At 43.2% G+C, this 14752-nt stretch overlaps 1 protein-coding gene across 2 annotated transcripts in view; it reads right to left on the bottom strand.

The window, feature by feature from the left end:
• The window catches only part of CLPB (caseinolytic mitochondrial matrix peptidase chaperone subunit B), a 143034-nt gene that overhangs the window by 83886 nt on the left and 44396 nt on the right, over nt 1–14752 (bottom strand). The window contains exons 4-5 of one of the 2 annotated variants that reach the window (XM_047878206.1): nt 7247–7350; nt 802–891 (exon numbers count right to left, since the gene is read on the bottom strand). In XM_047878206.1, the coding sequence (XP_047734162.1) occupies nt 802–891; nt 7247–7350 (194 nt within the window). The remainder of the gene's footprint in view (nt 1–801; nt 892–7246; nt 7351–14752) is intronic. The other variant, XM_047878207.1, reaches the window with a different exon arrangement.

The following is a 14752-nucleotide window of genomic DNA, read 5'->3' as shown; positions in this document are numbered from 1 at the left end:
CAATGCCCTGTATCTTCTCAAGTGCTTTCATAAGTACTTCAATTTGATCTTTATAATAAACCAATAGTTTACTCTTTTCTATAGATGAAAAAATCAAGGCTCAGAGAAATAAAGAGAAACGCCCAAAGTCACACAGTTAGGTGATGACCAGGCCACTCCTCAGACTCTAAATATCTGGCTCTTTACAGACAACAGTTTGCTACCACTGAATAGCATTTGGAAGCCCATGTCAAAGATTCTGAATGAAGTTCCATAAAAGTATGGTGAGGATAATGATGATGATATAAAAACAGAAATTTACATTAGTGGAATTCCTTCTATGTTCTAGGTTTTAGGCTAGGGATAAATATACTATCTCTAACTCTTCTGGTAACCTTTATTTTACAAATAAGGAGACAGAGCCTCAGAGAGGTACAAAAAAATACTGCAGGTGTCATAGCTATTAAGTGTTCTGTACTTATGGCATTAGCCCACAACCTCACTAGGAGTGAAGCTTAAAGTGGCAAAATAGGGTCTCTTCCAGGGAGAAAGTCCAGACGAGTTTTTAAAAGCAGTACAAGCCCAAGGCCAGAACTAACATCTGTAGACTTAAATCATGCTACTCAAAGACTGGGGACCTCTCTTACGCCCTTGGGAGGCTTATTCTTCCATCTAAATTTGTGCTTTCCAAGGGGATAGAGGGGCTGGGCACACAGTAGGTGCTGGGTGATTAACTTATACTGAATAGATGAGCTAAGATGAGACGACTCCCTGGCACGTCCTGGGGAGGGGGAGAAATGTTATAGAGAGCCGTTCCATTACCGCCAGTGGGAACTCCTAGCCATCTCCTGAACTCCAGGGCACTTGTCCACTGGTTTGTGATGCGCCAGCTTGCACCGTCCTGTCCCCCATCTAAAGACACAGAGATGGGGAGGTCAGCTGGAGCAGGCCAGGGCCTACAGCCCCTGGAGCTGTGGGAAGGGGACCACCCAGGCTATTGGGGTTAGCCTTGGGAGGTACAGCCTACTCCCCAGAAGGGTCCTATACCAACCCAGCTTCTGCACGACTCATCTTTATTCAGCCACCACTTGGAGCTGAGAAGAGAAGTTGATTTATATACTATTCTGGTCATGTTTCTGCCGTGTTTTATTGTTTTAATTGTACATATGAGAGGCGCTCAGAGTGCTCGCTTGCATTTCTGACAGCCCCAGACACCCAATGTTTATAACAGTTACTTACAAGCAGCCTGCGGCATCCTTGGCTGGGCGACTTGTTTACTGTTATCGTTAATTTATTGCCTCCTCCACCTGAGGATTGGGACCCACCACCCATCGGCTAGCCACAAGTGGAACTCTCCTGAGTGAGCATGGGTGGGGAGCAAGGCACTGAATGGAATGTGGTCAAGATCGGGGAATGAGTTGGTAGAGAAGCAGCAGTGATCTCCACGTTCCCCTCCACATCTGTCCCCTCTATGTGCCTTTGTTTAAGCTGTGCCCCTGCTTAGAATATCCTTTCTTTTTTCCTTTCCTTTCCACCCTCCAAAGCCCAGCTCAAATCCTACTTCTAAGTACATTACCTGCTCTGATGGTGAGCCTTGAGTTTCTAGAATCTTAGAAATCACATGGCTGACAGGGGCCTTGGAGGCCATATTGTCCAATGACCCAGGGCAAGAATCCTCTATACAGAATCCCTGATGGGCAGACATCCAAGCCTCTGTCAATGCTCCTTGAGTGATGAGTTGCTCAGTACCTCCAAGGAAGGTTTGCATGGAGTCAAAACCCACTACAGTAGAGAAATTCTTCATCAAATGACATTATCCTTTACACTATGCTTTAGTTATCTCTAGTCATCCTAATAGCCCTGTAGATGAGTATTGTTATCCCTATGTTAGAGAGGAGACAACTGATATTCAAGAACCTTAAGTCACTTGCTTAAGACCATACAGCTTGTAAGTTACAGAACTTAGACGAATAGAGCTTAGATAACTGCCTGGCACCAAAGTCTGACCTTTCTCCAGGACACCATTATGCCTCTGAAGATGCCACTCTTGAGGGCTAACGACAACGGACAGAACAGTCAGGCCAGCAGGGTTTCTATGCCACGCACTCCTGTATCACTTGCACTAGCAGACCTGCCCTCTGCCCAGAAACACCAACTCTGACAAAGGTGGGAAATACTGTAATGTGCCTGACTGAGCAGGCTTCTTGCCAAGGAGCAATGGTCATATGTAAAACAGGAGAAGGGTTTCACTAGGAATGGGGCAACCAATAATAAAGTCTCAGAAAGGAGGTCACAGAAGTTTCTTTCCTTTCTTGACTGTGCCTGTGCTGAGCAGGCAGAACAGAGATAACAAGGGCACTTCTCTGATACCTTTGGTCCCCTTGTTTGGATCCTCTTTCCTCCTCACACCTTGTCCCCTCACCTCTTACCTTAACTCTTTTCCTTGGGCAATTTTAGTCACATCCACTGTAATCCCTACCAAGTAAACGCAGGGGGCTCCTACATCCCTATCTCCTGACTTCTCCTTTGAGCTCCAGACCCATACATCCAACTGTTCACCCAAATCAGAAATTGGGATGTCACCATGGATACCTCCTTTTCCACCAATTTCCACATTCGGCTAAGAACTCAACCTCATAGTATGTTGTTCGTATCTACTTTCTCCATTCCCAAAGATCACTTTTAAGAATCCCTAGAAATTATAAGTGCATTTTGGGGAGACAAACATAGCTTCTCATCCAATTCTCAAAGGGGCCTATCATCCCCTAAAGGTCAAGAGCCATTGCTGATCACTCCCCTCCAATTTCATCCTCCACCCCATTAGAATGATCCATCTAAAATGCAAATGTAAACTGAGCATCTCCTTGCTTAAAATCCTTTAACGGCCTCCAGAAAACAGTGTGAGCACCCTAGAACAGTCCTACAATGTTCTTCTCATGTGGAACCCTGCTTCCCTCTCTAGTCTTACTTCTTGCTATTTTCTCAGCACTGTGGCAGATGAGTCCACCTGCTATCACCCACCCACCCCATGTCTCTGCATGTGTTGTTCCTTCTGCCTGGAAGATCCATCCCTCTTAGTCTGCCCGTCAATCTCCCACTCATACTTAAGACCCAATTCAAAGTGACTTCCTAAATAGCAGCCTGCCCTCAAGTAGAACTCATCATTGCCTTTATCAGGGCTATCTATATTCTTTGTACGTCTACCTTTGCATTTATCACCCTGTACTGTGGTGTCTTGTTCATAGGTCTGTCTTCTCACTTGACTGGGAGCACTGTTGACTGGCTAGACCATGTATATTCATTTCTACATTCCCAGCATCTGGCAGAGTGCCTGACACTCAGTAAATGCTACTGAATTATAAAGAAATAAAACTAATAAGCAATTACAACTGTAGAGCACTTTACAATTCACACGTCATATACTTTATCTCTTGATGTTCACGATACCGATAAGGCAGAAAAATGATCTATTACTGGGATTTGGGGAGATCCTTCCAAGGTCACAAACTACAACTCACCTTTCAGTACTGAGCACAGTATAAGACCCACAGAAATTCTACTAGAAATTTAGTAAATTTGATGGACTTAGCATGGCCTCTGCTCCAAAGGTGAAGGACCGTCCAACTGAGCCTTTGACTTTCCTCTGGATTTGCTTGGACACACTCTGGGCAAGGGGCTCACATCTCGTATTCTATTCTAGCTTCCTCACACATCCCATAAGTCAGGTAACCTCCTGTGAAAAAGTATGTCCAATCCAAAGGAAAGAGAACCACAAGATTCTTTTGTTTCTGTCTACTTCATCAATGAGAATGACCCAGAATTGGATACAGTAGGCAATAAATAGTGGTTGAATAGATGAAAGAATGAGATATCTTTAAATGAAAAAAAGAAAGAAAATCTGGTTAAGAAGGAGCTAAAGTCTTGGTAAGGAGAGAGGAGAGTCTTGGGATGATTCTAAAGGACTGTCACTTTTTAGGACTTAGCATACATGAAGTTGGAGGGGAGACCACATTCAAACTGATAGGTCAGGGAAAATCAGAGAAGCTGCCAGAAAACTGTGGCAGGCAATGATGCAGTCTGGAATTTAACAACAACAACAAAACAAGTGCAAAGACAGGCATATTCTGCAAGCTACAAGATTGAGTTCATCAATGATTCTGACAAAATTCTAGTATTTTTTTTAATGGTTCTTTAACACTTATGTAATTACTGGGTATCAATATGGGTTCTCTATGGATAACACAAGGCCATGCCAGAATAATTTAGTATCTTTTGGGGAAAGGGTTACTGGGCAAAAAAAAAAAAAATATATATATATATATATATATATATATATATATATATATATATATATATATGGCAAATGCTAAACACATTTTTATTTTCGCAAGAAATCTAAGAAAATCTCTTAAAATTCTGTGGACAAATGGAGGCTAGAGATAAATGAAGTTTGGTGGATTCAGTTGTGAATGTTGAATAATGCTTCCAAATTGTCCTGATTATGAGGTCCAAGGCTCTGTACTGAATGGAATCCTTATGAACATTTAAACCAAAGACTAGCACATAAAGTACATGATAGCAGGGATCTTGTCTGTCTAATTCACCAATGCCTAGAACAGCGCCTGTTAAATAGGAATGTCATATGAATCCATAGAAAGCCTACACACCAAATTTGCAGATCATACAAAATGAGATACTTAACATTTTAATCTTTATTTCATAAGGAATATAATAGCCTTTTCCAATATTTTTGTTGTCTATCTACCTACCTATACAGAATGCAGTATGGCTAGTGTGAGAGTTAAAAATTCAGAGGAGGCAGGCAGGCAGCGGAAAGAAAGGAAGGAAGGAAGGAAGGAAGGAAGGAAGGAAGGAAGAAAAAAGAAGAGAAGAGGAGAAGTAAAGAAAAAGGAAGGAAGGAAGAAAGAAAATATCTACAACACGGTTAGCAAACTACAGTCTATGGGCCAAATCCAGCCTACTGCCTATTTTGTAAATAAAGTTTTACTGGTTCATATCCATGCACATTTAATTGTGTATTGTCTGTAACTGCTTCTGCACTATAGTGGCCAAGCTGAGTAATCAAAACTGAGGCCCACAAAGCTTAAAAGCCACTATACAGCTCTTTCTAGGAAAAGTATACTGACTATGGATCTAGAATAGAATGTTGGATATGAGCATCAATCTGGAGATAACAAAGACATAAAAGAATGCAGGGATTGGGGACTGGCGTGAAAGTAAAGGTTAGACTACACGGCTTCACAGCTCTGAGATTCTGTGAAATCAAAAATAATGATTGAAGGGCAGCTGGGTGGCTCAGTTCGTTGAGCGTCGGCTTCAGCTCAGGTCTATGATCTCACGGCTTGGGAGTTTTGAGCCCTGCATCGGGCTCTGTGCTGAAAGCTCAGAGCCTGGAGCCTGCTTCTGATTCTGTATCTTCTCTCTCTCTGCCTCTCCTCTGCTTGCACTCTGTCTCTCTCAAAAATAAATAAGCATTAAAAAAAATTTTTTTTTTTAAATAATGACTGAACCCTGCTGGAATCTGAGAGCAGGTGAGAGGGTACTTATTCAAACAATCCCTTCCCTTCCACCTGGCTCTGCTCTCTCAGCAAATGTTCCTCCTTGCTTTTTGGTGAGAGCATCTGGACAGAAGACAGAGCTGAGGACAGTAATACTGTGTTTGAGTAAAGAGAGGATAGCCCACAAAGCAAGTCTCCACATAGCAAGCTGCAAATATAGGGCAAGTTTGGTACTTATGAAATTCTCCTCTGAAACATGAAGTGAACATAATTCCTCCAGCTCAGTGGGGAATCCAAAGAGGCATAGGTCATGGCCTGCACATGGAACTGTCAGCTGAGGAGGAGAGAACAGACATATGGGCAGATGAGAGTTCAAATAACCATATAAAAGGTCAAGATTTAGAGAACATTCAAAAGAACAGCTGAGGGCAGGTTGCAATTATTGCCAAGGACACTAAAGGCTTTGTAGAGGGTCTAGCCATAGCGGTGGAGCTTGACACAAGGAGTAGGTTTAGAGAGGTAGAGAGGTAGAGAGGTAGAGAGGTAGGGGGAGGGCAACTCGACACTTCACCAGGGCAGCAATGCTCTGATGCTCTTAACATTGCTCTCGTGCTGCTGACTTGAGAAACCTCGCTGGGGCAGCAACAACCCCTCTGCTCTGGGCTACCAGAGCTATGTCAGTCTGGCAGCCTCACTGACAGCTCCGAGGGCTGAGTGCACCACTCCCCTGACTGGACGTCCCTCCAGTCAACGTTGCGACCCTCAGGCAGTCAGTGTGGCTGGCTGTCTTCCTGGCATCACTGCCAACCCTGAAGCAGCACTGCTCGGCTGCCCTGTTGCTAGAAACAGGGGTATCTCAGCCTCTGTAAGCAACACAGGATAACAGACAGGGAGGGAGGAGACCGCCCCAACAAGCAAAAGCCCAAAAGTGAAATATTCATTTCTGCCTGTAGCCAAAGCAACCCATCCTCTCCTAGACCTCACTTTCAAAGAACCACTCACCAGAGGCAACCAAGACTGACTTCACTGACTACCCTCCGACAGACATGTGACAAACCCTAGTACGGGTGCACATTGCCTCTTTCTTCTAAAATCCAAACAACCCACATGACACCTTTGGGAGGTGCTTATGACCACTGCATTTTACAAACATAAACGTCAAGGCACAGAGAAGGTCCACATTTGTTCTGGGTCATAATGGTAAATTGAGGGGCCAGTCCCAGAGACAGGATTGCATTTTGCATATAGAAGGCAGGGAAGCAGTATTCGGAGTAGTATTCAGAGGGACTTCTGAGGCGGAGGAAATCAGTGAGGCTACTTTCTAGTTCTAGGGCAGGGACGGAACAGGGTAAGTCTGCAGGAAGTAGAAGAGGAACAAAGCCACATTCCATGCAGTTGCCTTAATTATTTTATGGAAACCTGCTCCATTGTCCACTCCTCTGAGGCTCCACAGGCTGAGGCGCTTTCGGAACACCAGGTGAAAAGTACCCCCACTCCCTGCTGTGGTCATGAAGTCAGGCCTCTATCTTATTCCCCGAGACTTCTGAAGGGACATAAATTAAATTATAGAGCCACAAGGGACTGTGAAAGGCACCTATTCCAAGCCTTTTGGGTTATCCATGAGTTCCCAGAGGATAAAGAACTTATAGACTCTCACTCTGAGTTTCTGGTAGAGCTGGCACAGAGCAAGACTGCCTGGTAGCCAAAGGGAGAAGAGTGCTCAGAACAGCAGGGGAGTCTATGCTTACCTTCCAAAGAATGGATTCCCTGCTCCTTGGCAGTCTTGTAAACACTGCTGAAGTCATCCCCGAGGTTTGGGTCAGCACCAGCAGCAAGGAGGACCTGCACCACACTGGAAGAAATCAGAAAGACAGAAGTGTCAAAAGCTGGAAACGCCTAGGAAGTAGAGTCTCAGATTCTGATACCTGTTTGGGGATTGGATCTGCGTCTGTTCAAGTGAGTGGTACAGGGGAAACAACATGAACTCTGCCAGTGTGAAAGTCAAGGGTAGGAAAGCTCTGAAACTTACTAGCTGAGAAGCTCTGGCCAAGTTATTTAACACCTTTCTAAGGCCCTATAGGTTTCCACAACTACAAAATACAAAGTATTTATTCAACAATCAGTTGTCAAATGCTTCCTGTGTTGTAGTCACTGTGCTAGGGTCTGTGCCCTCATGGAGGTTAGTCTTCTGGGGAGGACGACAATTTAGCATAAAATTGTAGCAATGTATGATCAAGGCTATGATGGAAGAAGTACCATGTGCAGTGGGAAACCAAGGAAAGGGATCAAGAAAGGCCTCCCAGAGGATGTGGTATTTAAGGTATTTAAGACTTGAAGGCTACAGAGTCGGACCTGGGATGGGGAAGTGGGAGGACTCAATGCGTTTACAGATCCTGGAGGCAAATGAGCACGGGGCTTCCCCTGAAGAAAGTAGGGCTGGAGCAGAGAGTGTAAGGGAGAGAAGCATGGGAGAGGAAGCAGGCCACTGAAGGGCTTAAAGGGGAAGGGACCTGACAACATACGCCTTTCCTCCCCACCTCAAAATACAAAGACTTAGAAAAATACATACTATATTGAAATACTAAATTAAAACATCCACCTCCTTAAAATTCCAAGAGTAGCCGCTATTCACAGTTTGGTATATCCTTCCAAACCACTGCTATTAGAAAAGTCACTCCAGTAGCTGTGTGTGAATGGACTGGAGGGAGGAGGACCAGAGGCAGGGGCCTCTACAGACTCAGTGAGGTTAAATTAGGTAAATTTATAAAGCACCAAGCATAGTATCCGTGACCCAGGAAGTGTTCGTATATACGTTTACTTCACTCGTATTACAGAATATTCCTGCCAATGCTTTATTTTTTCTGTAACAACAACAACAAAAAAATGTGTTCACTATAAAACATTCAGAAGATATAGATAATTAAAAAGAAGGAAATATTTTAGAATATGTAACAGGGGCGCCTGGCTCAGTCAGTTAAGCAACCAACTTGTGCTTTTGGCTCAGGTCATGATCTCATGGTTCATGGGACTGAGCCCCATGTCAGGCTCTGTGCTGACAGCATGGAACCTACTTGGATTCTCTCTCTCTCTCTCTTTCTCTCTCTCTTTCTTTCTCTCTGTCCCTCTCCCCTGCTCACATGCACGGGCTCTCTCTAAATAAATAAATAACCTGTAAAAAATATGTTTTAAAAAAGAATATAAAACATCCATTTTTTCAATGTATGTACATTTTTATTTACAAAAATAAGATCATACATAAATTTTCTCTGAACACACACAAACACACATATTTCCATGTTTTAAGTGTTTGTCTATCACATTGGGTTTTTTTTTTAATGTTTTATTTTATTTTTGAGAGAGACAGAGCAAGAGCAGGGGAGGGCAGAGAGAGAGGGAGACACAGAATCAGAAGCAGGCTCCAGACACCGAGTGTGTCTGCACAGTGTTCTGACCCCGACGCGGGGCTCAAACCCACAAACCGTGAGATCGTGACCTGAGCTGAAGTCAGATGCCTAACCAACTGAGCCACCCAGGATCCCCTGTCTACCACATCGTTTTTTAATGGCTGCACAGTGTTCTACTATAAGACTATTGTATATTTTATTTAGCCAATCTCCTACTGTAAAACGTTAGATTATTTTTAATATTTCAGTAACACATGTCTGATTATTTCGTTTGGCTAAATTCATTGGAGATGAAGTCCTAGGTCAAAAGCTTAAACCTTTTTAAGGGTTTTGATAAATATCACCAAACTGAATTTCAGAAAGACTGTACCAATTTTTTTTTTTACTAGCAAAGGAAAAAGAGAGTAACTTGGACCTTCCTTTCTCCAAAATAGGGTGTTTATCGGGGCGCCTGGGTGGCTCAGTTGGTTAAACGTCCGACTTCAGCTCAGGTCCCGATCTCGTGGTCCGTGAGTTCGAGCCCCACGTCAGGCTCTGGGCTGATGGCTCAGAGCGTGGAGCCTGCTTCCGATTCTGCCCCTCCCCCGTTCATGCTCTGTCTCTCTCTGTCTCAAAAATAAATAAACATTAAAAAAATTTTTTTTTCAAAATAGGGTGTTTATTTTTCTTCATCACATGTCAATCTGGTAAAGAGAAATGGAATCACACTGCCGTTTCAACTGAATTTCTTTGATTACTAATGAGGTTGGACTTAAAAGAATATGTTTAGGGGGCACCTGGGTGGTTCAGTTGGTTGAGTGTCTGACTTCAGCTCAGGTCACGATCTTGTGGTTCATGGGATTAAGCCCCATGTCAGGCTCTGTGCTGACAGCTCAGAGCCTGGAGCCTGCTTCAGATCTGTGTCTTCCTCTCTCTCTCTCTCTGCCCTTCCCCTGTTCGCCCTCTGTCTCTCTCTCGCAAAAATAAACATTAAAAAAAAAATGTTTAGTAGTTAGTTGTGTTTCTTTTTTAATGAATCACAACAGTTGATTTTATTTTCATAATGTCCTTTGACCATTTTTCTCTTAGTATGTTAATCTTTTGCTTACTGGCCTTCAGAACTGTTAATGCCTTTGAAGGCGTAAGTGGTAAGCAATTCAAAAATTTACTCTAATTATTATAACTATTAAAAAGTCAAACAGTAGTTTTAGTTTTTCTCTTCTTTGTTAGATTTTCAGTATCTGTAACCATCAGTGTTGAGGGTTTTCCCTGTACTAACTGGCTTGAATTTCATTACCTTCAACAGGCAAACAACCTGGCTCAATTACTTGCTGCATAAATGAACGAATTTTAGTAATTCCCATGTCCACAGACACACACTCCTCACAGACAGATCAAAGAACCAGACACGTAGCTGAGGTGCTTCTACAACTGATCTAGCATGGTCAGGTTGAATCTCAGGTGTCTATTCACCTTACCTACAAGGATCTTAAGAAGTACCTTTCACAGGTAATCCTTGTAGGATATGGATTATAATTCCAAAGAGAAATGAGAAGTGTCTGTAAGCAGCTAAAATCCACATCTAAAACTCAGATACTGAATTCATAGCAGAGTCTGTCAGGTTCTCACTTGGAGACATATTTGTTCTTAGTTTACACATAAGTGGGATGAGACTGTTTCCCAGAAGATTAAAAGCCAAAGGGTACAAAAAGGCTGTTATACATAGGCAAATCAATTGACGGCAGTGAGAAAAAATATCTGCTGGAAAGGTAGTATGATATAGAGGTTAAGAACACTGGCTTTAAGAGGTGCCTGGATGGCTCAGTTGGTTAAGCATCCGAGTCTTGATTTCAGCTCAGGTCATGAGCTCACAGTTCATGGGATCAAGCCCCGTGTTGGGCTCTGTACCAACAGCAGGGCATCTGCTTGGGATTCTCTCTCTCCCTTTTTCTCTCTGCCCCTCCCCTGCTCACTTGCGCTCTCAAAATAAATAAACTTAAAAAAAAAAAAAAAAGAATATGGCTTTAAAATCTGGGACAATCTGGGTTGCCTGGGTGACTCAGTCAGTTAAGCATCCAACTTCGGCTCAGGTCATGATCATGCGGTTCGTGAGTTCGAGGCCCGTGTCGGGCTCTGTGCTAACAGCTCAGAGCCTAGAGCTTGCCTCAGATTCTGTGTCTCCCTCTCTCTCTGCCCCTCCCCTGCTCTCACTCTCTCTCTCTCTCTCTCTCAAAAATAAACATTTAAAAATAAATAAAATAAAAATAAAATAAAATAAAAATAAACAAAATAAAATCTGGGACAATCTGAGCATCAACATGAATAATGACAGTAACGGATTACAACCCATTGAGTAAAATAAGATTCCATAATTCCATACTGAAAACAAGTTAATGGAGAGAAAGGAAAGCTCTTCCTTACTGTAGAATGACAACTAATAAATGTAGAAGGTATGATGAAATTAGAACATCATCATTTTGCAATCTCATAATTATCAAGGATAATAAGAGCATCTGGCTTATATGGCTGTGTTAACACATGTAAAGTGCTTAGAACATCATCTGACATACAATAAGTGCTCAATAAACATTGGTTATTATTATTACTATGTACCTGACTCTGTGGTTGGGCTGTGGGGAAGTCAAGAGAAATGTGAATTAAGACACTTAAATTAGGAAGACAGAATGATATTTTATAAAAAGCACAGAGAGACCTGGGTTTAAATTAAAGCTCTGTCATTTACTGCCTGTGACCCTGGACAAGTTACTTCACCTCTGAGACTCCATTTCCTTACCAGAATAATGGACATAATGACGTCTCCTTTTCAGGTTATGAGAAAGTATGTGAAACTTTGTGGCACATGGCACATAGAAGGAGCTCCACAAATACGAGCTCTTTTCCCTTTCTCCATATAATCTTAGTGATAACAACATGAATCTGGGCCACAGTGGGCACGTATACCTGACCACCCTTCCCCCAGGACTCATGCCGGCACAGCCCTGTGTTAAGAAGGCAGCTCTTCTATATTCTGCACAAGTCAGCTTGTTATAAAATCCAAGTGAGAAAGGTTTGTCGATCTAAACTCAAAGGGACATAATTTGGTTAATCCTCAGATGCTGTATCCAATCACCATTCAATCACAACCCCTCCCATGGCAGGCTGTCCCTCCAGGCAGCTAGTGTCACTAACTGTGCTAACCTGGGCCTCTCCAGGTTCATGAGTATTGATTCCGTCTGTCCAATTTGTAGGCTGCAAGACGTGTCCAAGCAACCAAGTATGCCGCCCTTGGCCCTGGAGGGCAGACAGTGGTCTGGTAGGATGGAGAGAAGACAGTGACTAGGCTCGGCCCTCGGGCAGCTAACCCAATCAAAGGGAATGGGCAATTCACTTCACAAACTTGGAGGCCAAAGAGGGTAAGCAACCAAGCTAGTGACTCATTCTGAAACCTCAGAGAAAATTTCCCTCACTTTTAATAAAACTCAAAAGGCAGCAGCCCCACTATGGGGTATTGCTAGGACTAAAGGAACTGTGGCTGCTTAGTGGCCAAGAATGGCACCAAACACCTTGCCAGATGGCTAGGAGGCTTTTTGTCCAAGGGCCATTTACGTACTTAGAAAGCATCTAATCCAGAGCTTCACGGGGATCAAACCCCTCTTGGAGAAGCCAGCCCAGATCAGGCCAGAGGGCTACATGACTATGCTTAGCTTTGGTAATCAAAGCTAGCTCTGATGACCAAAAGAAGTGTCCAGACCTGTGGGCTACAGCAGGACAAAAACAGGCTAGCCAGGTTAGAGAAAGCTACGGCAAAGCTGGTAAGAACAGACTTAGCAGTTGGCCATGCCCAGCAAGTATCAAAACGTTCAGAGTCAAAATAGAACCAAGGGCCACAGACTAGGCAGCACTGATATGCGGTAGAGAGTCAAAAGCCAGGTCAGATGTTAAGGGCTAGGAGCTAAAGGAGAACCGTAGGCCACAAACGAAGTAAGCAGCCAGAAACTAAGGAATATCCAGGTACCAGAGGTCAAGGCAAGGCAAAAGAAGCAGAAACCAGGAGCAGCAGTAAGACTTTGGAAATGAAGTGATTTCTGTCTCTTTGATGCTTTTTGCTGAAGCAGAAACAAATCCCCAGGTTCAGAACTGTATCGGGGAGAAGGTGACTTACATGGGGAGAAGGTGAATTGGCCCATCTGGCTGACAAAGGGAGTACAAGGTCAGGAGTAAAATGAGAATCTGATGGCACAAAGGGAAGCAGACACTGCTATTTGAGGTGATCCATCAAAGGACAACTGCAGCCTCCCCTCTGTTCTCGTGCCAGCATACTAGGTGCCATTTTGTACGTCTGGGGTTAGATATTACTGCCTTAAATTTGGATAGCTGGTACCAAACAGACTTTGGTGTACGGGCTAGGCCTTCGTGGTCTTAACATCTGGATTAAAGGGGGCAGAGTAAGTCATTCTATGCACTTAACGTTTTTCTACAACAGGAAACATTTCTACTCAAAGGATCTATGTCAACTACTCTTCAAGTTCTCCATAGGCAAAGACTTAAGAATATCAGCAATTCTCCAAGCCAGCTCAGGATTTGGTCTCTGGTGGTCTGTGGAAAGATATGCCTACCAATGTGAGGATTAGTCTCAAAGGCTAGAGATAATTTCCAGACTCTCTTTCCCTAATTTCAAGATTCAGAGGATGTGTACAGCCCAAGAGGACAGGAGTCCGTCCTTAATGACCTGACTCTAGCAGCAGTACTTCCTTCCTGTGTGCCCATCAGGATCTGTTCTGTTCTTATCTCCGCCCAGTACTCACCAAAAAGGCAGGGTCTTGTGAATACTGAAGGTGAAGGAAGTGAGGGTAAACTCTGATTCTAGGCTGAGAGCTATTTTTTTCTCTGCCTTGTTTCTACTGCCTGCTAGTACAAATATCTATTTTCTTAAGGGTACAGAATGGCTAAGTAGGAGGAAGGTAGTAGTCTAATCGTAAGAGCTAACATTTGTGTATACTTCCCCCATGACACACACTGTTTTAAACACTTTATTTATAATAACACATTCAATCTTTACAGCAACACAATGAGGCATGTTATGCATTAAGAAAACTGAGGCACTGCATGGTTAAGTAACGTGTCCAAAGTTTCATTCAGCTGTAAGGAGTGGAGGTGGAATTCAAACCAGGGCAGTGTGGCTACAAAGTCCATGTCCTTATCCCTCTGCCATGTTGCCCCTCACGCTCCTATATTGACTCCCAAGAGCTAACAATCTGTGGGAACGCTGTGCCTCAAGTCAGTTTTTAGCAGCAAAGCTAGGATCAGAAAGTCCAACAGAAAGATGGGGCAAGGGTATGAACAGTGAATTCCCAGAGGAAGAAACAAACAAAAAAGATTATCATTAAGTATATGAAAAGATCCTCAAACTTATGTTATTAGAGACATGCAAATTAAAACAACGAAACATCACTTTAAATCCAACATATTGGCAAAAGTTAGAAAGCTAAAAAATGCCAAGTGTTGGAGAGGACATGGGGTTCTGGGACTGTTCACGTACTGTCAGGATAGACTGGTGCAGCCACTCTAGAAGCCAAGCTTGTAACACTTTGTCAAATTAAAGTACCTTACTCTATGACCCAGCACTTCTCTTGAATATATATATCCCAGAGCAATTCTTACACAGATCCATAAAAGGCAACATGGAAGATGTACATCCCAGCATTTTGTGACTGTGGGGAGTTGCAGGCAATCAAATATCCATCACTGGGGAATGAGTTAAGTTCAATGTGGTAGAGACACACTATCTGATATAGCAGTTAGAAGCAACAGACTAGATATACATTCAACAACACTAACATGATCTTTTAGAAGGGTTGATTCCCTATCCCC

The sequence above is a fragment of the Prionailurus viverrinus genome, chromosome D1 (genome assembly GCF_022837055.1).
Source record: "Prionailurus viverrinus isolate Anna chromosome D1, UM_Priviv_1.0, whole genome shotgun sequence".
Taxonomy (NCBI): Eukaryota; Metazoa; Chordata; class Mammalia; order Carnivora; family Felidae; genus Prionailurus; species Prionailurus viverrinus.
Note: the sequence above shows the minus strand (reverse complement) of the source record. Positions and strands in the feature narration are given on the sequence as shown.